Source organism: Lissotriton helveticus, chromosome 2_1, assembly GCF_964261635.1.
Source record: "Lissotriton helveticus chromosome 2_1, aLisHel1.1, whole genome shotgun sequence".
In the NCBI taxonomy this organism is placed as follows: Eukaryota; Metazoa; Chordata; class Amphibia; order Caudata; family Salamandridae; genus Lissotriton; species Lissotriton helveticus.
The window spans coordinates 22705148-22730981 of NC_136059.1; the positions used below are offsets into that span (position 1 = coordinate 22705148).

The following is a 25834-nucleotide window of genomic DNA, read 5'->3' on the forward strand; positions in this document are numbered from 1 at the left end:
GACTGCACTTGAGATATCCTTTAACACAGACTGCACTTGAGATATCCCATAACACAGACTGCACTTGAGATATCCCATAACACAGACTGCACTTGAGATATCCTTTAACACAGACTGCACTTGAGATATCCTTTAACACAGACTGCACTTGAGATATCCCATAACACAGACTGCACTTGAGATATCCCATAACACAGACTGCACTTGAGATATTGTATAACACAGACTGCACTTGAGATATCCTTTAACACAGACTGCACTTGAGATATCCTTTAACACAGACTGCACTTGAGATATCCCATAACACAGACTGCACTTGAGATATCCCATAACACAGACTGCACGTGAGATATTGTATAACACAGACTGCACTTGAGATATCCCATAACACAGACTGCACTTGAGATATCCTTTAACACAGACTGCACTTGAGATATTGTATAACACAGACTGCACTTGAGATATCCTTTAACACAGACTGCACTTGAGATATTGTATAACACAGACTGCACTTGAGATATCCTTTAACACAGACTGCACTTGAGATATCCCATAACACAGACTGCACTTGAGATATCCTTTAACACAGACTGCACTTGAGATATTGTATAACACAGACTTCACTTGAGATATCCTTTAACACAGACTGTACTTGAGATATCCCATAACACAGACTGCACTTGAGATATCCTTTAACACAGACTGCACTTGAGATATTGTATAACAAAGACTCCACTTGAGGTATCCTATAACACAGACTGCACTTGAGATATCCCATAACACAGACTGCACTTGAGATATCCTTTAACACAGACTGCACTTGAGATATCCTTTAACACAGACTGGACTTGAGATATTGTATAACACAGACTGCACTTGAGATATCCTTTAACACAGACTGCACTTGAGATATTGTATAACACAGACTGCACTTGAGATATCCCATAACACAGACTGCACTTGAGATATCCTTTAACACAGACTGCACTTAAGATATTGTATAACACAGACTCCACTTCAGGTATCCTATAACACAGACTGCACTTGAGATATCCCATAACACAGACTGCACTTGAGATATCCTTTAACACAGACTGCCCTTGAGATATCCTTTAACACAGACTGCACTTGAGATATCCTTTAACACAGACTGCACTTGAGATATCCTTTAACACAGACTGCACTTGAGATATCCCATAACACAGACTGCACTTGAGATATCCCATAACACAGACTGCACTTGAGATATCCCATAACACAGACTGCACTTGAGATATCCTTCAACACAGACTGCACTTGAGATATCCTTTAACACAGACTGCACTTGAGATATCCCATAACACAGACTGCACTTGAGATATCCCATAACACAGACTGCACTTGAGATATCCTTTAACACAGACTGCACTTGAGATATCCTTTAACACAGACTGCACTTGAGATATCCTTTAACACAGACTGCACTTGAGATATCCCATAACACAGACTGCACTTGAGATATCCTTCAACACAGACTGCACTTGAGATATCCTTTAACACAGACTGCACTTGAGATATCCCATAACACAGACTGCACTTGAGATATCCCATAACACAGACTGCACTTGAGATATCCCATAGCACAGACTGCACTTAAGATATCCTTTAACACAGACTTCACTTGAGATATCCTTTAACACAGACTGCACTTGAGATATCCTTTATCACAGACTGCACTTGAGATATTGTATAACACAGACTGCACTTGAGATATCCCATAACGCAGACTGCACTTCAGATATCCCATAACACAGACTGCACTTGAGATATCTCTTGACACAGACTGCACTCGAGGTGTCCCATAACACAGATTTATTTTATTTATTTATTTTGAAAATTTTATATAGCGCTGTTAGACCTGGCACCTTGGCGTGAGTTTCCCTTCCACTTTTTGCTGTTGTGCCTCAAATGTTTTGCTGGTGTCTGCTACTCAGGGCACTGCGCCACGGCGAACCCGTGCCGCAGTGCAAGTGCTCCCTACTGTAAAGTGTACATGTGATTGATGTCCATGATTGGTTCATTGGATTTACTGTTAGTCCCTAGTAAAGTGCACCAGGAGTGCCAGGGCTTGTGAATGCCAACACTGCTAGTGGGCCTGCAGCGCTGGTTGCGCCACCCACAGAAGCAGCCTTAAAATATGTCTGGTGTCTGCCATTGCACAACCTGTGTGCAGTCTGGTACTGTCATGCTAGCTGGGCAAGTGCACACACTTGCCAGCCCCTAAACCTTCCCTTAACTTCATATTAGTCACCCCTATGGTAGGCCTGAGGGCAGGGTGCATTGTAAGTGTAAGGTAGAACATGCCCTGATGTGTGTGGCATGTTCTAATAGTGAATTACTGCCAAATTCGTTTTTCACTATTGTAAGGCTACCTGTTCCCTTCTAGGCCAGATGGGCTGCTGGAATTATTACACTCTATAATCCCAGCAGGCTCAGGGAACATGGTAGAAATTCATGTTTAGTATGCCTGAACTCAGAATAATAAAATACTTCTGTTAGTAAAGTTTATTTTAATATCCTGTGTTTGCAAATGCTACTTTTAGAAAGTTAGCATTTGCTTGCCTAACCATTTCAGCCCGCCTCTGCTTGGATGTGGATCTGACTGTCTGGTGTGTGTGAGTGACAGGGCTGGGAGTTGACAGGTAGTGAATAGCCGGATGACACCTTAGTGGGTGGTGGGAGTTTCCCCTGAATGATGCATCAGGCTGTGCTCTGCCTCCACAATGCTGGCTCCGCCCTCCTGGGGAGCGACTGATGATTCAGCCTGCACCTGGCCCAGGAAGGACCGAACCTTGTCAACAAAGTGCTCAGGCTACTCCTGTCCTCACAATCCCGGCTCCGCCCCCCTGGGGAGCGGCTGATGTGCCTGCCCTCACACTGAATGCAGAAGCCAGAAGTACCCACAAGTACTCAGAGACTGGAGCAGTTATGCAGAGGCCCCCCTGGCTTGCTAGAACAAAAGAAACTGGGTATAAAAGTAGGAGCCCTGCTCCTTGTAAATTAGATCCTGTTTGCGCTACAGAAGAAACTCTGCCCGAAGAGAAGGACCTGGAAGGACTACAAGGAGGAGTGCTGTCTCTGGCCTGTGTCTGGTGCCTTGCTGCCAAAGGAGAGGAAAGAAAAGACTACAAGAGACTTTTGCTTTATTGAAACTTTGTGCCAAACTCTGCTGAGAGATCTCCAAGGGCTTGCCTGTGAACTTGCCCCCTGACCAGCGCCCCAGGAACAGTGGGCGCTACCCCTCTGAAGAAAAGCTGCTGCTGGCGTGTGCTGTGTGTCTTTACAGCGCCAAGGAAAGGAGAGTTGAGAGCGCTGTGCCTGCCGCCACGCTCTCTGACAATTTGTGCAGCTGTGCCCCTTCCCCGACCACCGTGACTGTGGCCTGTTCGTGTGCCAGCCGCAAAGTAAGGATCAGCCCCGCGCTGGTTCGAGCGCCGTGACTGTCCGCGCTGAGCCACCCTTGCAACGGAAAGGGAGGACCTGCCCGGTCTGAGCATCGCCGCCTGTGTGACCCCCGAGGTACAGGCTGCTCCGCAAAGACCGGCACTGCCAAGATTGTGCCCTTCGTAACTTGGGCGCTGAGACCCCCTGGCCCCCGCAGCTGGAAGTGACTCGCTGCTGAGCCGTGCCTGAATTGTGCCTCGCGCTCCGTGGAGTGCATCCCCCTCAGCCCCGCCTGCCTGCAGCTTCCCCCTTCAGTGTGAGCGAACCTGACCCCGGAGAATCCTGCCCCGCCTCTGCACCGCCATCCCGGGTGCCCTGTGACCTGCGCTGAGACTCGCAGGCCGCCGCACCCTCCAGGAAGACAACGCGACGTGGGACAGATCCCCGGACAGCCGTCCGCTCCAAGACCTTCGAGAACCCCAAGGTACTGTGTTCTTTGTCCTCACGGGGCGAGCGTCCTACGACCTGAGCTCGCACCGCGCTGCCTGCTTCACAGCGCGAGCCGCCTCTGAAACCGAGGCTCGCACTGCTCCTGGTCCGCGAGGCCCACGCGGGAAGCGTGAGCTTTGGCCGGCCGGGCCCGTTCTCCTCTCTGAAGCGAGCGGAGACAGCGGAACGCGCATTGAGGCGCTACAAGACACTGAACCTTGCTGAAACCTGGGCAGAAGGCCCAAAAGATTGCTTATTACTAAGAAAGAACTGTGGCAACGTGAAACTAAGTAAACTGGAACCGCTATTGAAAGTTTGAAGACTGTATTTACAAGCCTGCTTGAAATTTATATAAAGAACATATATTTTTACAAATACAGTTTGGTGTCATTGTGTGGTGGGTTGGTTGTGATGGTATAATATTGCAAATGTTTAACCCTAGATGCCCCAGAGATTAGCCTAAGACTGCTTAAGCCACACTACCTAGAGGGTAAGCAGAGGTTGTCTTGAAGGTAACCCTCAGCCCTGACGGGGAAGAGAGAGTCCCTGCTTGTCGCCAGTGCTGCACTGCGCCAACTAGAGACTCCCCCTTCCTACATTGGACGCAGCGGTGAGGATTCGCGAATTTACATTTGCAGTGTTTTACCTTAGCTACTGACCATTGCATAGTGATTACAGTCCAGTATCTTAGCCACAGACTTTTTGATTTTTAATTTTGCTAAAGAAGAAGATCCCTAAGTGTTGCAAGCATGCCTGGCACAAACAGCATTGATGGAGGAGAGTCCATAGCCTCTGGTGCGCAGGAGCTAGAATGGGATGCATCAAAACTGGATGACTACACAAAGAAGCAACTGAGTTTTTTTTGCAGGAAACTCAAAGTTCCACACGCAGGGTGCAAAAACAAACCTGAGTTCTACAAAGCCCTGAAGGCCTGGATGGAATCTAGGAAGGCACCTGAGGATCAGGGTGCACCTGTGGATCCTGTGGGTCTGGAAAAACCAGACAGCGTCATTAGCTTTGGCAGAGGCCTGTCGCCAGAGGAGCTGGCAGACAGACAGGCAACCAGGGATCATGAGATAAAGCTGGCAGAATTGAATTTAAAGGGCCAAATGGAGCTTGAAAGCAAAAGGATGGCTCTGGAAGAGCGAAAACTCCAGTTGGAGTATGATGTGAAGATGAGGGAGATGAGTCTAAAAGAGAAAACCTTGGATCATCCTCCCTCTGGTGGCAGCGCAATGCCGGTGCAGGTAGAGTCAAGAGTGCACATCCCCAAAGATGTAGTTAAAGAGTTCTTTAAGGGGGATGACATAGGACAGTGGTTTAGGGCATATGAGGTAGCCATGCTTTCCCACCGGGTCCCTGAGAAGGATTGGGGAGCGGGGTTATGGGGAAGGTTCCTTAGCGAAGGGCGGGACACCCTGCTAGATTTGCCCACTGAAGACCAGAGATCCTATCCCCATATGAAAGAAGCTTTAATGACCAGGTATGGGCTTACCCCTGAAATGTATAGGCAGAAGTTTAGGGGGTGTAATAAGCGGCCTGGGAATACATATGTGGAGTTTGTGACTTTTTTTTGCAGAGCACTGGATGGTTGGGTGAAGGGTAACAAAGTGAATGATTTTCAGGGTCTCTTTGATTTAATTGCATGGGAGCACTTGTCTGAACAATGTTTTCCTGAGTTACGCCAGCACCTGATTGATAGCAAGTTGTCCAACCCGAGGAAGCTTGCTGAGGAGGCGGACCGCTGGCTCAGCACCAGGGTCCACAAGGGTTCAGTGGGAGACTCCGCCAAGGGTGGGCAGGGTCCCCAGCAGAAGAGTGGGGGGGACAAGGGAAAACAGAAAGGGTTCCAAAAAGGCCCCCAAAGTAATCCCCAAGGGGACCAGCAGAAAGGTTCTCAGCCTCCCCCACCCCCAAAGCAGAATGGGGCCCCAACAGGTAGACCTGTTCCAAAGGGGCCCTTCAATTGCTACAAATGTGGTGACCCGGGGCACATAGCCAGTGACCCCAAGTGTCGCCTGTTTGGAAAACCAGCACCCACTGGTGCTCCGCCCCGACAAGTGACCAGTGTTCACTTAGGAGAAGAAGTGATGGTCCCGGGGGGTGGAGATCCTGTTCAGATGACCCTAGTCTCACTAGGAGACAGTGAGATGGTCCCTACAAACTACCTGCCCTCTAACACTAAAAAATATGGGCAGGTGGTTACCATCAATGGTAAGAAAGCTGAGGCTCTTAGAGACACAGGAGCCAGTGTGACTGCAGTGAGGCATCACCTGGTGTCTCAAGAGCAGGTTGTACCCCATGCCTACTGTAGGGTTGTCAACGCTGACAATTCAGAGAGTCAGTGTCCGATGGCTCAAGTTCCCTTCGAGTGGGGGGGGGTCTCTGGTACTCTGCAGGTCTGTGTGAGGAAAGCCATGCCTGTTGACTGTTTGCTAGGGAATGACTTGGAGGACTCCCCTTGGGAAAAGGTGGAGAAAACGACTCACCTGAAGATGGTGGGTCTACCTGACTGGGCGTGCGTGACCACCCGGTCAATGGCAGCCAGTAGGGGTGATCAAGAGGTCCTGGGGCCTGAGAGAGAGGCCCAGGAACAGGCCTTAGGGAGAAGGCGCAGGGTGCGTGGGAAACCGGCCCCTGAAGTTCCCACGGTCCAGGAGGAAGCAGACCTTGAGGGGGATGCCCTGGAGCCTACTGGGGAACAGATTGCCGAACTGGGGGACCTGCCTGAGCTGACCCATTGGCAGCAAGAAGGAGGCCCCTCCAGGGAGGAATTCTGCAGGGAGCAGAAAGAATGCCCTTCTCTCGTGGGTATGCGGCAGCAGGCTGCAGACCAGGCCAATGGTGTTCAGGCCAAAACACATTATGTGTACTGGGAGAATGACCTCCTGTACTCAGAGCCTAAGGCTGCTGAACCTGGGTCAGCCCGTGTGCTGGTGGTACCCCAGAAGTTCAGAGCCTTCCTACTGGGACTGGCTCATGATGTGCCTTTAGCAGGACATTTGGGGATAGACAAGACCTATGACAGGCTTGTCACCCACTTCTACTGGCCCCAAATGCACAAGAGCTCAGATGCTCATTGTAGGACCTGTCCAACTTGCCAGGCAAGTGGGAAGAGCGGAGGGAAGATCAAGGCTCCCCTCCAACCCTTCCCTGTGGTCAGTACTCCATTCCAACGAGTGGGTATTGACATTGTTGGGCCTCTGGACCTCAAGACAGCCATGGGCAACAGGTTCATCCTGGTCTTGGTGGATCATGCCACCCGGTACCCTGAAGCCATCCCTCTGAGGACAGTGACGGCCCCCGTGGTGGGGCGTGCACTGATGGGAATTTTCTCCAGAGTGGGATTCCCTCTAGAGGTGGTGAGCGACAGGGGGACCAACTTCATATCCAAGTATATGAAGTCCCTTTGGCAAGAGTGTGGTGTAACCTACAAGTTCACCACACCTTACCATCCCCAAGGAAATGGGTTGGTTGAAAGATTCAACCGAACACTGAAGGGCATGATCATGGGCCTGGAAGGTCCAATGAGGCGTAAGTGGGACGTCCTCTTACCATGCCTGCTCTTTGCATACCGCGAGGTGCCACAGAAGTCTCTAGGGTTCAGCCCCTTTGAGCTGCTGTATGGTCACCCCGTGAGAGGACCACTGAGTTTGGTAAAGGAAGGCTGGGAGCAATCTCCCAGGAAACCTCCCCAGAATGTATATAGCTACATGCTGGCCTTCAGAAACCAAACCAGGCGCTTCAGACAACTTGCTGAGGCAAATCTGGAAGCTAGCCAGGAGGAGATGAAGCGGTGGTACGACCAGAATGCCACTCTGGTAGAGCTTCAGCCTGGTCAAGAGGTGTATGTCTTGGCCCCAGTGGAACCCTGTGCACTTCAGGATAAGTGGACAGGCCCATTTGAGGTTGTGGAGCGCAAGAGCTCAGTGACATACTTGGTGGACATGAAGACGCCCAGGAATCCTTTAAGGGTCTTACATGTCAACCGCCTCAAGCCCCACTTGAAAAGGTCCGAAGTGGGCATGCTGTTGGCCACTGATGATGGAATGGAAGAGGAGTCTGAGCCTCTTCCTGACCTCTTAGTGGCCTGTGAGAAAGATGGGTCAGTGGATGGAGTTAACCTCTCACCCACCCTGACCCCTGAGCAACAGGAAGACTGCCGCCAATTGCTGGGGCAGTTTCCAGATCTGTTCTCCCTGGTTCCTAGTGTCACAGATTGGTGCGTCCATGATGTGGACACAGGAGACAGCTTACCTGTGAAGCATAAGGCTTACAGAGTGACTGACAGGGTCAGGGCCTGCATCAAGGAGGAGGTCTCCAAGATGCTTGCTCTTAGGGTGGTTGAGTCTTCCAGCAGTCCTTGGTCCAGCCCCGTGGTCTTGGTCCCAAAGGCTGCTGCGCCGGGAGCCACACCTGAACTCCGGTTCTGTGTGGACTACAGAGGACTCAATTCAGTCACCAAGACTGACGCGCACCCTATCCCCAGAGCTGATGAGCTCATTGATCGGCTAGGGGCTGCTCGGTTCCTCAGCACGTTTGATTTAACGTCTGGGTACTGGCAGATCGCCTTGACCGATGGGGCAAAGGAGAGGTCCGCATTCTCCACACCAGATGGGCATTTCCAGTTCCGGGTTATGCCATTTGGGATGAAGAATGCCCCTGCCACCTTTCAGAGGTTGGTCAACCAGGTGTTGGTCGGGCTGGATGAGTTCAGTGCCGCCTACCTGGATGACATCGCAGTGTTCAGTGGTACCTGGCCAGAACACCTGCGGCACCTCTGGGAAGTGTTGATGGCACTGCGCAAGGCAGGCCTCACAATCAAGGCAAGCAAGTGCCAGATTGGGCAGGGTTCAGTGGTGTACTTGGGACACCAAGTGGGGAGTGGCAAGGTGGCACCCTTGCAACCCAAAATTGAAACCATCCTGGCTTGGGAACCCCCCAAGACCCAGACTGCAGTGAGAGCCTTCCTGGGGCTCACTGGGTATTACAGGAGGTTTGTCAAGGGCTATGGCACTATTGTGACCCCCTTGACAGAGCTGACTTCTAAGAAGCAGCCCAGGAATGTGATTTGGACTGACACCTGTCAGAAGGCTTTTGACACCCTGAAGACTGCCATGTGCACGGCGCCCGTGCTCCTGGCTCCTGATTTCTCCAAGGAATTCATAGTGCAAACAGACGCTTCAGAGCATGGTGTAGGGGCTGTTCTCTCACAGATGACTGAGGAGGGCTGGGACCAACCCGTAGCCTTCATCAGTAGGAGGTTACTTCCACGGGAAAGTAGGTGGAGTGCAATAGAGCGAGAAGCATTTGCTGTGGTCTGGGCGCTGAAGAAGCTAAGACCCTACTTGTTTGGGTCTCACTTCCGGGTTCAGACAGACCACAGGCCCCTCAGATGGTTGATGCAAATGAGGGGTGAGAACCCAAAACTGTTGAGGTGGTCCATCTCCCTACAGGGTATGGACTTCACGGTGGAACACCGCCCTGGCACAGATCACGCCAACGCTGATGGTCTGTCCAGATTTTTCCGCCTTAGTGATGAGGAACTCCCTGGGGAAGGGTAGTTCCCCCCACATTTCAGCTGGAGGGGACACGTGTTAGACCTGGCACCTTGGCGTGAGTTTCCCTTCCACTTTTTGCTGTTGTGCCTCAAATGTTTTGCTGGTGTCTGCTACTCAGGGCACTGCGCCACGGCCAACCCGTGCCGCAGTGCAAGTGCTCCCTACTGTAAAGTGTACATGTGATTGATGTCCATGATTGGTTCATTGGATTTACTGTTAGTCCCTAGTAAAGTGCACCAGGAGTGCCAGGGCTTGTGAATGCCAACACTGCTAGTGGGCCTGCAGCGCTGGTTGCGCCACCCACAGAAGCAGCCTTAAAATATGTCTGGTGTCTGCCATTGCAGAACCTGCGTGCAGTCTGGTACTGTCATGCTAGCTGGGCAAGTGCACACACTTGCCAGCCCCTAAACCTTCCCTTAACTTCATATTAGTCACCCCTATGGTAGGCCTGAGGGCAGGGTGCATTGTAAGTGTAAGGTAGAACATGCCCTGATGTGTGTGGCATGTTCTAATAGTGAATTACTGCCAAATTCGTTTTTCACTATTGTAAGGCTACCTGTTCCCTTCTAGGCCAGATGGGCTGCTGGAATTATTACACTCTATAATCCCAGCAGGCTCAGGGAACATGGTAGAAATTCATGTTTAGTATGCCTGAACTCAGAATAATAAAATACTTCTGTTAGTAAAGTTTATTTTAATATCCTGTGTTTGCAAATGCTACTTTTAGAAAGTTAGCATTTGCTTGCCTAACCATTTCAGCCCGCCTCTGCTTGGATGTGGATCTGACTGTCTGGTGTGTGTGAGTGACAGGGCTGGGAGTTGACAGGTAGTGAATAGCCGGATGACACCTTAGTGGGTGGTGGGAGTTTCCCCTGAATGATGCATCAGGCTGTGCTCTGCCTCCACAATGCTGGCTCCGCCCTCCTGGGGAGCGACTGATGACTCAGCCTGCACCTGGCCCAGGAAGGACCGAAGCTTGTCAACAAAGTGCTCAGGCTACTCCTGTCCTCACAATGCCGGCTCCGCCCCCCTGGGGAGTGGCTGATGTGCCTGCCCTCACACTGAATGCAGAAGCCAGAAGTACCCACAACAAGTACTCAGAGACTGGAGCAGTTATGCAGAGGCCCCCCTGGCTTGCTAGAACAAAAGAAACTGGGTATAAAAGTAGGAGCCCTGCTCCTTGTAAATTAGATCCTGTTTGCGCTACAGAAGAAACTCTGCCCGAAGAGAAGGACCTGGAAGGACTACAAGGAGGAGTGCTGTCTCTGGCCTGTGTCTGGTGCCTTGCTGCCAAAGGAGAGGAAAGAAAAGACTACAAGAGACTTTTGCTTTATTGAAACTTTGTGCCAAACTCTGCTGAGAGATCTCCAAGGGCTTGCCTGTGAACTTGCCCCCTGACCAGCGCCCCAGGAACAGTGGGCGCTACCCCTCTGAAGAAAAGCTGCTGCTGGCGTGTGCTGTGTGTCTTTACAGCGCCAAGGAAAGGAGAGTTGAGAGCGCTGTGCCTGCCGCCACGCTCTCTGACAATTTGTGCAGCTGTGCCCCTTCCCCGACCACCGTGACTGTGGCCTGTTCGTGTGCCAGCCGCAAAGTAAGGATCAGCCCCGCGCTGGTTCGAGCGCCGTGACTGTCCGCGCTGAGCCACCCTTGCAACGGAAAGGGAGGACCTGCCCGGTCTGAGCTTCGCCGCCTGTGTGACCCCCGAGGTACAGGCTGCTCCGCAAAGACCGGCACTGCCAAGATTGTGCCCTTCGTAACTTGGGCGCTGAGACCCCCTGGCCCCCGCAGCTGGAAGTGACTCGCTGCTGAGCCGTGCCTGAATTGTGCCTCGCGCTCCGTGGAGTGCATCCCCCTCAGCCCCGCCTGCCTGCAGCTTCCCCCTTCAGTGTGAGCGAACCTGACCCCGGAGAATCCTGCCCCGCCTCTGCACCGCCATCCCGGGTGCCCTGTGACCTGCGCTGAGACTCGCAGGCCGCCGCACCCTCCAGGAAGACAACGCGACGTGGGACAGATCCCCGGACAGCCGTCCGCTCCAAGACCTTCGAGAACCCCAAGGTACTGTGTTCTTTGTCCTCACGGGGCGAGCGTCCTACGACCTGAGCTCGCACCGCGCTGCCTGCTTCACAGCGCGAGCCGCCTCTGAAACTGAGGCTCGCACTGCTCCTGGTCCGCGAGGCCCACGCGGGAAGCGTGAGCTTTGGCCGGCCGGGCCCGTTCTCCTCTCTGAAGCGAGCGGAGACAGCGGAACGCGCATTGAGGCGCTACAAGACACTGAACCTTGCTGAAACCTGGGCAGAAGGCCCAAAAGATTGCTTATTACTAAGAAAGAACTGTGGCAACGTGAAACTAAGTAAACTGGAACCGCTATTGAAAGTTTGAAGACTGTATTTACAAGCCTGCTTGAAATTTATATAAAGAACATATATTTTTACAAATACAGTTTGGTGTCATTGTGTGGTGGGTTGGTTGTGATGGTATAATATTGCAAATGTTTAACCCTAGATGCCCCAGAGATTAGCCTAAGACTGCTTAAGCCACACTACCTAGAGGGTAAGCAGAGGTTGTCTTGAAGGTAACCCTCAGCCCTGACGGGGAAGAGAGAGTCCCTGCTTGTCGCCAGTGCTGCACTGCGCCAACTAGAGACTCCCCCTTCCTACAAGCGCGAACAAGATCTTTGCAGATATCAGAGCGCTTTACAGCCGAAAGGAACAACTTGTGAGTAAGTAACAATTGGGGTGAGGAAGGTACATGTGGGAGCATGGTCAGACAGATGCATCAAAAACGTATCAATAAAGTACAAGTACATATCACATAACACATCAATAAAATACCAGTACAAATACATGGTGGCGTAAACACTCAGGTAGGTCAATAGCACAAGTCATACCGAAATGCAAAAAGATCAGTAGAACTGAATGGTACATTGACTGTAAATATCATCCCCAGTAATAATTCAAGTGTATTTAGCCATGAGGATAGCCTTTACTTCTTTCTTAAAAATTATGGTAGAGGAGATGAGCCTGATTTCAGGGGGGAGTGAGTTCCAGATCCTGGGTGCCATTCCTGAGAAGGAGCGTTTATAGGTTTTTTCCTTGCGAAATCTTTGGGGCTTTAGCAAGAGATTGTTTGTGCCTCTAGTGTTTCTGGAGCCTCCAGAAATCGTCAGCTTCTGGGCGAGGTATCCGGGTGTGCTCAGGTGGACAGCCTTGTGCGTCATGCAGGCGATTTTCAGATGTATTCTAGCTTCAAAAGGCAGCCAGTTCAGGGATTTCAGATCAGGGGAGATGTGTGAATGTTTTTTAGATCCAGTGACGAGTCTCGCTGCGGCGTTTAGAGAAGCTCTTATGGGTGCCGTAGTAGTTAGGGGGAGACCGCAGAGGGCGATGCTGCCGTAATCTATTCGTGGGATGACTAGTGCTTGTACCGCAGTATGAAAATCTTTGGCTGGAAGGAAGGGTTTGAGTTTCCTTAAGGTATTGATCTGGTAGTTCGCACCCTTAGTTGCCTTGTTGATGTGCTCCTGCATGTTGAGGTTGATGTCAAGTGTGATGCCTAGAGATTTTGCTGAGTCCACGATGGTTGGATGAACATTGAGTGCGGTTAGGTCTTTAAGCCAGATTTGAGCGGTAGTGAGCTTCGCAGGAGGGGAAATCAGGAGGAACTCTGTTTTGAGAGCATTGAGTTTGAGATGATTAGCTGCCAGCCAGGATTGGGTGCTTCTGATAGTTGAATTTAAAAGCATAATGTCTTTGGGAGATTGTAATTTGAGATAAAGTTGGGTGTCATCGGCGTACATGTGGAAGTGAACATTGGATGCTTGTAGCAAGGTGGTGAGAGGTTCCATAACTAGGTTAAACAAAGTTGGGGATAGGGTGGATCCTTGTGGGACGCCTAGCGATACAGGTCTTGGCGAAGACATCAAGTTGTTACTCTTGAATTTCTGCGATCTGTTGTGTAGAAAGGACGTGAACCATTTGAGCACCGTTCCAGATATACCCATTCTTGTGTTTAATAGATCCAGTAAGTTCTCATGTTTGACAGTGTCGAATGCAGAAGAGAGATCAAGAAGGATAAGGAGGCAGGTGTCGTTTTTATCTAGAATTTGAAGGGCGTCATCAATTATGTGAGTCATAGCAGTTTCTGTACTATGGTCTGCTCTGAAGCCTGATTGATGAGGGTTGAGTAGATCAAACTGATTAATGTGTTTAGTCAATTGTATTTGTGCGCATTTTTCCAACAATTTGGCAAGAGTCGGAGGATTGCACTTAAGGTATCTCCTTACACAGACCACACTTGAGGTATCTCCTGACTCAGATTGCACTTGAGGTATCTTCGTACACAGCCTGCACTTGAGGTATCTCCTGACACAGACTCCACTTGAGGTATCCTATAACACAGACTGCACTTGAGGTATCTCCTTACTCAGACTGCACTTGAGGTATCTCATAACACAGACTGCACTTGAGGTATCTCTTGACACATATTGCACTTGAGGTATCCTATAACACAGACTGCACTTGAGGTATCTCCTGACTCAGATTGCACTTGAGGTATCTTCGTACACAGCCTGCACTTGAGGTATCTCCTGACACGGACTCCACTTGAGGTATCCTATAACACAGACTGCACTTGAGGTATCTCCTGACACAGACTGCACTTGAGGTATCTCCTGACTCAGACTGCACTTGAGGTATCTCTTGACACAGACTGCACTTGAGGTATCTCCTGACTCAGACTGCACTTGAGGTATCTCCTGACTCAGACTGCACTTGAGGTATCTCCTGACTCAGACTGCACTTGAGGTATCTCCTGACTCAGACTGCACTTGAGGTATCTCCTGACTCGGGCTGCACTTGGGATATCTCCTGACTCGGGCTGCACTTGAGGTATCTTCGTACACAGACTGCACTTGAGGTATCCCCTGACACAGACTCCACTTGAGGTATCGCCTTACACAGACTGAACTTGAGGTATCCTATAACACAGACTGCACTTGAGGTATCCTATGATATATATATGGGTAAAAGTGCTTTTTACATGAATGTTAAATTGACACTTATTGTTGATGATTTAGTTGCTGGTGTGCATTTGTGTGCCTTAGTTGACACTTGTGTGATTGATTGTTACACCTCAAAGCAGAGTGCATAAGGAGAATTGGGGTCTCTTTTTTCCTCATTATTACGTACAAAAGGACTTTCAGATATGCGAGTTCAGACTAGCAGTTGTACCCAAATAGCACTTTAAATAACTACTTCTCAATTCAGTACTATATGTGCCTATTAGTATCAAAGTTTCCATGTTAATAAACAGTAGCTGTTGTAGCACCTAGGATAATGTGCTGCTAATACTTATAAGGTCCCAAAGGCGAGACCTATTGGCTATGCCGATGATTGTTTATAGGTGGTGACCAGGTGTGTGTGCCAATGGCTTTCTTGATTTGTGGATTAGGGCGTATATACCTTTTATGTACTTATGTATCTTTATATTTATTACTTTACTTCTAATTCATCTTCTCCAATGCACTCCCTATATCTCACGCTAAACCCTTCTCCATATATCCTCTACCTCCTCTCTCAGACTTATCCCAAACCCCATTCTACTAGAATGATCTCCAAAATGACACTTTCAAGACCCTTCCCTCCTCTGCCCCCCCTTGCACAATCTCATACCTTTTTTTTTTACTATTCAGATCTTCACAACCAACCCTTTCTAAACCCTTCCCTCTGACTTTTCCCCCTTCCCTTCACCTTTACTCATTTAAGTTGGTTTATGTCCAGCCAGTTGAACACCTTAGAGAGGCATGTCTCGATGATTTCATCCCTTAATTCATCCCCTTTATCGCAAGTGAAGAGAAGCTGAGTGTCGTCCGCATACGATGTCACTTTGGTTCCACATGATGCAGCAAGATCAGCAGGAGTCGTCAGATAAGCATTGAATAGCGTGGTGCTCGGTGCTGAGACTCGAGGAACGCCCACCTTCAGGTTCTGTATAGGGGATGCAATGGGGGAATCCATACTTCTTGGCTTCTATTGTCCAGGAAGGAAGTCCGCCACTTTAGGGTCAGGCCACCAATTCTGATTTTCTGTAGCCTATCCAGTCGTCTATTGTGAGGGACGGGGTCGAAAGCCGCCAAAAGACCTAACATAAACAAGACAGCCTTGACCCCACAATCAGACTTATCTTTAATGTAATCCGTAACCTCTAGCAAGGCTGTTTCCATGCTACAGCTGGCTCTGAAACCCAATTGACTGGGGTGCAGCAGATTGTTACTTTCAAGGTAACCTGAGATAAGTGAATTAACATGTTTTATAGCACTTTTGAGAAGGCAGGGAGAAGAGAAACAGGTCTGTAATTGGCCTGGACTTTGTGGTCGGCCGACGGCTTCTTAAGTAGAGGAAGGATTTTAGCATGTTTCCATGTAAGAGGCATTATTCCAGATGCTAGAGATACATTTAAAACTTTGTTAGCCAATGGGTTAATAGTCTGAGACACTTTGGCCAGAAGTTGAGATGGGCAAGGGGCAGTGGGAGAGCCCGACTTCAGACGTTTAATGGCAGATAGCGACACCTGCATGGATACAAAAGGTAGGTGGAGGAGTGACTGAGCTTCACCATGAGAAGTCCTCGAAGCGGGCGCCGCAGTGACACAATTGTCTGCCTGTGACTCATTCGCCAGGGTGGTTTGAATCGTAGCTATAGTTTGTCCTCAGGATTATAGTCCACTCACTGTAGGTTTAAAGTTTCTGGGTTTGGTTTGCAGCTGTGATTGTTGTCTGGATATTAACCAATCCTCACTATGCTGAGCTGGGAGTAGTTCTCTGGTACTCATGGCTGGGATCCAGAGTTTGGATGGACAGATGTGGTGTTGCAATGTTTATCGTGTGATGATCATAAGCTGTTACATTTGCCAATGGTTCTTTGATGCATCCTCAAGGTCATGCAGACACTGGATCCTCTCCTCTGTCACCGGCCCCTGGCAGTGGCCCTTCAGATGGAGAGCCAGACATTCATCCAAGCATTCCTCCTGATGCAGGTATAGTATCGTTCATCGCTGGTGCCGGCACCGTGGTGGCTTGGGCTGATTCTCCCACGGTGGGACGGGCGCTCCTTACAGGAGAGATCACTTGTGCTTTGAGATGTTTCTTCTTGCTGTCTCTTCTAGTACCATGTTGACTGTGGTTGTGGCTTCTTGCAGTTGTTGGTGGTCCTATGGTCTTTTTGTCTCTTCCTACTTCAGTGGTGGCATGATATGCTATAAGCCCGTCTAGCTTTGCGGACATATCTCTCTCTTCAGATGTTCCAATGGGATTGAGTGTTTGCTGCATAAATTAACCCAGATTTATCTGAGCACCTTGCAATCAACAGATCATAGACTGATTCCTTCACTTCATTTCGTAACGCATGTGGGCGATGGAACCTTCTAGCTTGATTAAGGCGCTTGTGCTCAACCTAAGGAGCCAGTCTTGACTGGACCGGTCATCCAGCCTTCCTTCGAGACTAATGCACCGACTCTGAAGCGGGCAACTAATTTTGCAATACTTCTTGTGGTGGAGTTGTGGAGCATTAGGAACAGACTTAATATACTTCTGGGCTTCTGCAGAGGGAAACATTCTTTACCTCACAGTCTCAACAACGACCTGCCTGTACAGCGCAGTCACTACCCCCGACTGGCACGTTACCATGCATTACTTTAACCCTGAAGTTGGTACAAAAACTTGCTGTAGGGGGCGCGTTGCTGGAGTGGTGTTGGATTTTTAAATTCAAAAGCTTCTCTTTTGTTGCGTTGCATGGAGTTGGAGTAGTTATTTATAATATTCCAAAGTCCAGTGCCCCCTAAAGCAAGTCGGTGTAATGACTTGCGTGATGAAGTAATGCGTGGTAACGTCGCAGTCGGAGTAGTAACTGTGTTTTAAAGGCATGCAGGGTAAATGCATGGGGGGTTCCATCATACAACCGCATGAAGATATCTGAGAAATGTTAATGGGGCCACCTCATCTTATGGTTTATCTTTTAATGGCCATGTGATAATTTTAATGCTATCCAGGCCATGAGTCCAAGACCTCTGCTCCAGATAGGACCCTGCAGAGGAAAACCCTAGCAGTGCTCCTGAGGAAGGTATAAGATCCCGGTGGCCTCCAGCTGCCGAGGCCGGACTCCTTCTGTTCACGGCCTCGGTTCTTCCAGCTCGCAGTGTGGTGGCATGCTCATGGAATAATCAAGGCGATCAGTGAGAATTTCAGCAATCTGTTTTGTTAAAGATTCTTGAACTTTTATTTGTGAGTGTTGATTTTGTGATTTTGGGGGATTGTTTGGATTGGTGTTCTTTGTGTTTTCTTTGTGTGATCATTTGAGTGGTCATACATAGATGTGGTGACTTCTTACAGTTTGTGGCTTCTCCTCAAAGGAAGTTCACCAAGTAAGAGCCTTCTCAATCAATGTAAGAGTAAAGCTAGACCCGGGGCGAGGAGTGTTCTCAAACAAGACCCCTCTCCACTGGGTGGGTGCCTGGTTTACACTCCACAGATGGCCTTTATTGCTTCATACAGGGAAAGTTTCCTGATGACCAAAATCTGCTTATGTTAGCGATAGAACAACAGAAAATCAGCACAGAGCGATCGTGCTACAAAACATCATCGCCAGAATATCGACTGCCACAAAATGATGAAAGTAGGAATATATATAGCAAAGTGTATGTTCAATATTCTTAACTCCACATCTACGTACCTTGAAAATATATGCACATCTAAAAGGTTCATAGAGTGACAGATAAATCTATACTTACTGAAAAACATCCTTAACTTGACGATATTCTGCTAGCTGATTGACTGCGTCTAATATTTTTGTAGATTTTCTGCTTCTAATTCCACGTCCATGTACCTTGAACATATATGTATATCTAAAAGGTTCAAATTTTATACATATTAATCTTTGCATACTTAAAATTATCGTTATCAATATTATACTAGCCGATAATCTGGACAAAGCATTTTTCTAGATTGACTGTTCCACATCTACATACCTTGAAGACATATTTATGTCTTCAAGGTTCAGAGATGTATAGATAGATCTATAGTTAATTAAAAGTAACCTTACCTTCACATTTGTGTGCTAGCTGACTATCTGAAACAAATATTTTTGGAAGGACATAATTTAAAACTCAATATTCTGGTAGTATACTGTGCAGGCTCAAAGTGGAAGGTAAACCAGAAATAAATTGGTTTACCTGCCTTATACATGTTCATAGTTTTTGCACCAGACTTTCTGGTGGGAAGAGAAATGTTAATGCGTGAAATTGTGTTAGGAAGTTCTACAGTGAACTACCTGGCAGCAGTTACCATCTGTAATTAACCTCTGAGTTGCTCAGAAAACATCTGTGGATCAGGTGTACAGGCGGTGCAACAGTACTCCTCCGCTGTGGTACTTTGGGTTCTGGTTTGTAGGGAGCATCTCTCTACCACATTTACTGATTCCTCGTGTGCTCTGTGCCACTGTTGAGATGTGCGGAGATGTTTGAAACACTTTGATCTTCTCGCAGCCTCTGGTCCCCTACCTGTGTCTCCTCCTGATGGTGGCGCCCGTACAGAGAGAAGTACTAGTGGCCAGCACCCAGAGGAAGCCCCTGGTGAAGACCACCCAGAAGATGCTATGGGGGAAAAACACCCAGGAGAAAACACTGGTGCAGACCTCACAGAGGAAGGGCCCGGCGGAAGCCACACAAATAACACTGCTGGTGGAGCCCACCCAAGACAAAGGACTGATGGAGATCACCCAGACGGCGGTACTGATGGAGACCACCCAGATGACTCTACAGGTGGAGTCCACCCAGAGGAAGGTACTGGTGAAGATCACCCAGAAGACAACACTGGTGGAGACCACCAAGAGGAAGGTACCAGTGAAGATCACCCAGAAGACAACACTGGTGGAGACCACCAAGAGGAAGGTAATGGTGAAGTCCACCCAGAGGAAAGTGCTGGTGGAGACCCCGCAGTGGACGGTACTGATGGAGACCCCGCAGTGGATGGTACTGGTGGTGACCCCGCAGTGGACGGTACTGGTGGAGACCCCGCAGTGGATGGCACTGGTGGTGACCCCGCAGTGGACGGTACTAATGGAGACCATGAAGAGGAAGGCATTGGAGGAGACCATCAAGAGAATGTTGTTGGTGGACTCCACCCGGAGGAAGGTATTGATGGTGTCCCCTCAGTTGAAGGTATTGTTCTTTTCATATTTTCTCACATTCCTGTGGCTTTCTGTTTCTTACCAGAGATCCTTTCATTCATTCTTCACCTCAATCCTACACTATGCATGAATCGAGATCTCGGCTTCTCTTCGTCCTGAGCTTGGACATTGTCTCCGGATGCTTCTTGCAGGGTGGCTCCTTTGTGATTACCAGTGTTGATTATTTCTCTCTTATTGTCAGTCATTGGTGACTTGCTTGATGGTGTCTTCTCATGATTGGTACAACTGATGTCCTACTCCAGAACAAGGAGGGATGTCTTCTCTGATTGATGGTGTCTTGTGGTGTCTTAGATGATCTTGCGTCACGGGATCTATTCCTACTTGTCGTCCTCTCCTCGTCTTCATCATATCAGCTTTTGTTTGGTCGCCGTGTGGTGCCCTCACTCTGTCCTGATCTTCTCAAGGTTTCCTGAAGTCGGTATATCACTTAAAGCTTTTCACTTGCTAAACTGGTGGAAATGTTGTTTATGAAGCCAGCATCTGCTTCACATTGTTCCCTGATTCACAGTAAGATGGATTTGGAGTGTGGCTCTCACAGCTCATAAATTAATGGATGTGTTTGCAATGTCATACAAAGACTGTTGCACAGTGGTGTCAGTAGCTCAATAACCCATTGCTGTTGCAATCAGTCTGTGATCAGGGAATCTCAGAGCTTCATCATCCCACAGCCAACGCCTCCTTTGATAGTTTTTTGTGCAGAGAGGTGTCCCTTCTTGCACAAAACAACCCTGCCAACAACACAGACCCCCTTGCACCATGGAGCAGGGGTGTCAGCGTTGGCGCGTGGCTGCGGTTTTTGCACTGGTGCTGGCAGAAAGGAGAGGAATGCGCCATATCTTGTCGATATGGCACATCCCTGCCCTCTTCTTTTGATGTAGGACAGCACAGCTAGAAGGCTTGCGGCGCTGCCCTACACTAAAGTGTTGTAAATATGCCCCTAAATGCTTAGGTGACAGATCAACAGTAGAATCAGTCTAACCTATAGTATACTGGGCAAATGTGTATTTAATGCAGAGTTCAGCATTGTACTCAGTGTTTTAGTATGCAAACGTCTCACTCAAATTCTCAGCTAGTTGCAAGTCCATGTATCAGACCTACCTGATGTGTGCATGGCCAGTGAACATGTATTACAGCTATGAGCATGCGCAGGCAGATGGAATGCGCAGTCAGTGAGCCATGCCTATGAGCACATACCATGCCCAGGTGAGATTAATTAATTAATTAATTGTGGGTTTATATAGCGCTAGAATCAACTCCCGGAGGAGTATCTCCGCGCTTCGACCGCTGGGGAACCCGTCCTGGCTCACCCTGAGAGATGGTCCCTAATGGGTATCTCTAAGGTGCGACTGATCCAGCGGTCTATAGAAAATATATCATAAACTACACTACCCAACTTCATAACCTATAAACAAAATTCTATACTAAATATGGACCCATTTATAAACCTGACATATTTTGGGCCTACTGAATCAGGTGGTCAGTTTAAATCTATATACACATTATCCACAAACTATATACAATTTATACATCTGCGAAAAGAATATTGTCATTAGAATAAAGCATATCCATTTAAATGACCACCATTGGCGACGTGATCTAGCTAATAGTAACCTACACTCCTGAATAACCAAGACCAGCTTGTTTGTCAAAAGTAAGATTTTATTTACTAAATTATGGTATATAAGTTGATAGTTTTATAAATGAATTTTATTAGCAATAAAGCAAGCATGATGATAAAGAAATATGAGAAAATATGATTTAAGCAAGTAAATCAAATTTAAATTGAATATATAAAGTTTAGCATTTCTAAAACCTAATTCCCTAACTGAGCTAAATAGATAGAAAATAAAGTAAAGTTCTTTGAGGATTCTTACGTGCTCCACGCAAAGTCCAGCAGCACTTCACCCTCATCGGAAAGTCAGAAAGCAGCAGCCAGCCCATCCCTAAGGGCATGACTTTTTATACCTTTCTACGCTAACTAAACTAGCAAAGGAAAGTTTTCAGAAATCTTCGACGTCCCATTGGCTGAGAGTGACAAGTGACATGTCACCCACTTTTCAAAAAGTTCCATTACATCAAGTTTCATAAAGACCATTGTCTCTTCCACGTGAAGCCAGAAGCTTCCTCATTTTGCAACAAATGTATTAAGTCATTCTCGCAGCGTCCATTGACTTTCACTAGACTTCCGCGGATGCCAAGTTAAGGCTGACAAAATGTTCACTTTCGACCTTGGCCATGTCCGACAGAATGATGGTAGCTCATCAGTTTTTGCTTTGTGAATGCAGCTTTAATAAACGCTTTAATTCAGAATGGGCGTCTCGTGACTTTTGCAGAATTACAAGTCAGCTCTTTTCTGCGACTCAAGCGACTAGGCCCAAAAGCAGGCAACTTATGATTTCTAATATAAAACAAACACAAGAAAAGTATTAATGTAAGAAATAATGTAGATTCTGTATCCACCCCTTGGTTCACTAATTAATTAACCAACCCTTATTAGTCTAATGTTACCTAGCCATTGCAAACAAATAAAGCAGCGTTTATATTTACCAGTCTCCGTTATTCCATGAGACTCAATTGCACCTAGAATAGTAGAAATGACATCACACAGACAAGGAAAAGCAAAATAAGCACATGCTTCTTTTAAGTTTGCAGCAGTTAGTAATGACAAAAACGAAAACAATATTTTATTTTATTATTTTGCACGAACAAAAAGATGCAACAATTATGCACGTTTATGAGCACACATGTTAGTCCCCCCATGTGTAAAGTTTAATCTAAGTTGTATTAGCACGACATATCACAAATCATTAATATTATTATTCATGTTATGGAAATGTGACTTCACGAGATTAAACAAAATTTTGTTTTCTATCTCGCTCCATCAACTCCCTCATCTGGTGATTAACAAATCACCACACCAGCACTCAAAATTTTGATAATTTAAATTTCTAAGAAATCGATTCAAATTCATTTGTATCAGTAAACCTAAAAGTCTGTTTCTGCATAATCTTTGCAATTAACATGACGCTCTCTATGTAACTCCTGTAACTCGATCTCCCTTTCTTCTTCTTTTCTGAGTTTATAGATTCTTTTCTTTTCTTTCAACTGTTTCTTTCTTTTATGTAACAAACAACCTATTTTGGTCAAAATAAAAATGAATACTATTATAATCAAAGGTGCCAGAATCTTGCCAAGAATTGAACTTCCGATATTATGAAACCAATTTTTAATTGCTTGAAACCTTTTTGAAAGTTTCCCTGTAAAATCATAATCGCTGTCTTGACTTTCTGTTAACAAAAATTGTTGTGAAGCATTTTGCATTTGAACCCTTTGCTGCTTTTGCTGTTTTTGTGGTTTTATTACCTGTTCACTTCCCTGAAATCCCACGTTTGGATTATATTTTTGAACTCCCCCACAATTTGGAAAAGGTGGTTGTGGCAATTGGTCTTGACGATTATTCACCTGTTGTTGTTGCTGTTGCTGTAATTGTCGCTGAATATTAAATTTGTTTAACCCCTGTTGCATCTGTAGCTGTCGCTGCAGGTCAACACCATTCTGCATCTGTGGATTCAATAAGGGATTCTTTGAGTTTTTAGGAGGATGAGGACACTCGTCTCTCCAATGTCCAATTTCGCCACAATTAAAACAAGGTAATCTTTGTTTCAGCTCCTCTATCTTTGGGCTAAATTTCTTTGGGAAATTATTACCTTTAAACTTTCCTTGTATCTGGTTTGTATTTCCAGTTTGAACGAAATTAGTGTTCTTATTACCCATGCTGGCAATCTGTTGCTCAGCCACCTTTACCTGAGCCCACATGGCTTTCTCCTTCAGTTTCTTCTGTTTTACTTCTATTTCATCACTGCAATACTTTGCTTTTCTTAGAATATCATCTACAGATAGTGATTGCCATCCGACAATACTATTTCTGATCATCTCTCCAATTTCAGGTTTTAGTCCATAAACAAATCTATAGACAAAATGACTCATGTCTTTTTCATCTAATTTCTCATAACCACTGTATTGTTTAAAGATTAACAGTAGTCTTTCATAAAAAGAATGAACTGATTCTTTTGTTTCCTGTTCTGTTCTTTCTATTTTAACCCAATCGACTTCTTTGGGTGGAATTTTGTTTTTCATCCAAACAATTACTTTTTCATAAAAATCCATTACAAGTGGATTTGGAGCACCTGTTTCTTTGATTCGCTCAGGTTCTGTTTTTGGCCAACTAATCGATATTTTGCATTCTGTCCAAAGATCTGATGGAACGACAATGTCAAAAAATCCATCTAAATCAATCCACAGAACTTTTGACACTTTGATAAATCTATCGACTTGCCTGTACCACTCAACTGGTTTTTCCCTCAATTTTGGAAAGTCATTTGTAAATAACAGAATGTCCTGTCTTGACCAAGGGACATGAACATATCCTCCACCTGCAATTTCTCTCATTGGAAATTGTTTTGACAATTTATCCAATCTTTCATCTTCCTTCTTTTTCGTCCATTTTACTCTCCATTTGTTCAGTTCTCCTAGCTTTTTGATATAGACAATTAAATCTTTAATGTGAACTATTCTTCCCATTGAGTTTAAACTCTCGATGTCATTTTCTGAAAAGTCTAATCTGTAATGTTTCGCAAAATTCTTTTGTTTACTCACATCTATTTCAAGTTCTGCTGCTAGATCCTCTAGTTGATCATATTTGTTTTTCGTTTTCCACTGAATGCTTTTGCAAATGAACAGTAGTTCATCATCTCGATAGTAATTTAAACTATCTGGACCAATTGTTCCAATTATTAATTCTTCGATATTCGCTTTTAATTTGGCCACATCAAGTTTTGGTGTGGTTACCCTGACTTCAGGACTCCCTATATCTGATACAGCACCCATTGGTGTTTTTGGAGATAAATCCTCATTAAAGGTTAAATCAGGCATTCTCGATTTAGAAGAGTTTATTTCAGATAAGTCTGAATAAAATTTTTCAGCAGCCTTTTGAATTTCTGTATTTAAAGGAATAGTTAATCCAGTTTTGTTTGTTTCCTTATGATCAAATACAGGTTGAACAGGACCAATTGTTACTGGAACTGTCACAGCTTCCATGCCTTTTGTCATTCTTTTTATTAATTCTTCTTTAGATCTTAAATATTCATTATAATCAACATCCTCAACATTTCTTGTTTCTCTTGTATAATCTTTTGGAGGTTCCCTTGCTCTTGGAGTCATTGTAAAATGTCTACCTTCATTTCGAGCATTCTCGAATTCTGGTCTTTTAGGAGTTTCAATGATTTCACAATTATTTGGATAAAGTTTAGGAGCTTCATTAATTGGAGGTGCACTCGGTGAAGTTTCAGTAGAAACCACCGGAGTAGACCATGATCTAGGAGGTCTCAAAGGCTGATTAGGCTGATTCTTTCTAGCAGTTGTATATATTTCTTCCATAACTGCATCCTCAGATTCACTTTCCATAGATTTCCCTGTAGGAGTACCCATTACCATTTCATGAATCAAATACAATCCTTCACTCATGTTTCCCTGTCTCCACATTCGCAATCTATCTTCATGAGTTTCTCTTTTCCAAGATGGATTTTTAGAAGGTCTTTTAATTCCACTAGCTTCTCTTTGTAACTGATACATCTCGTCTTCCCACGCAACTAAAGCTTCAAATTGAGTTGGTCTCGGTTTTGGAACAAGAGCATTCATTTTCTCTCGTAAGTTTCTTAAGACTCTTACATTAAATGAACCATCATCAGGCCAAGTTAAAACACCGTCGTTTTTAGTATAGCGTTTCCAACTATCGAACCATAAGACAGTATGATATCCATATTCACCTTCCATATACGCTGCAGGTGTTTTATACTTATGAAGTAGTTTACCACCTCGCGTTTCGATTTTCTTGTCAGGTGAAAATAAATTCTTAAATTTCTGAAATAATGTTGTCTTTTTCTCAACATGTTTAAAATGATAACTCATTTTTAAGAGTTAAATCTAATTCACAAAATCGTTCGTAAAATATTTCCGGGATGTTCCGTAAAACAACCAATCCGTGCGCGAAACACACCAACAAGCCAATGACAGTTGAGCTACGTCACTTTTCTGCTCAACCAATAAATTTGGAGTTTTTCCGAA

At 46.3% G+C, this 25834-nt stretch overlaps 1 protein-coding gene across 1 annotated transcript in view; it reads left to right on the forward strand.

Moving 5' to 3' along the window:
• The window catches only part of LOC144817673 (uncharacterized), a 499177-nt gene that overhangs the window by 394256 nt on the left and 79087 nt on the right, over positions 1–25834 (forward strand). Inside the window, exons 9-10 of the mRNA XM_078674403.1 lie at positions 16407–16505; positions 19008–19682. Of these exons, the coding sequence (XP_078530529.1) occupies positions 16407–16505; positions 19008–19682 (774 nt within the window). The remainder of the gene's footprint in view (positions 1–16406; positions 16506–19007; positions 19683–25834) is intronic.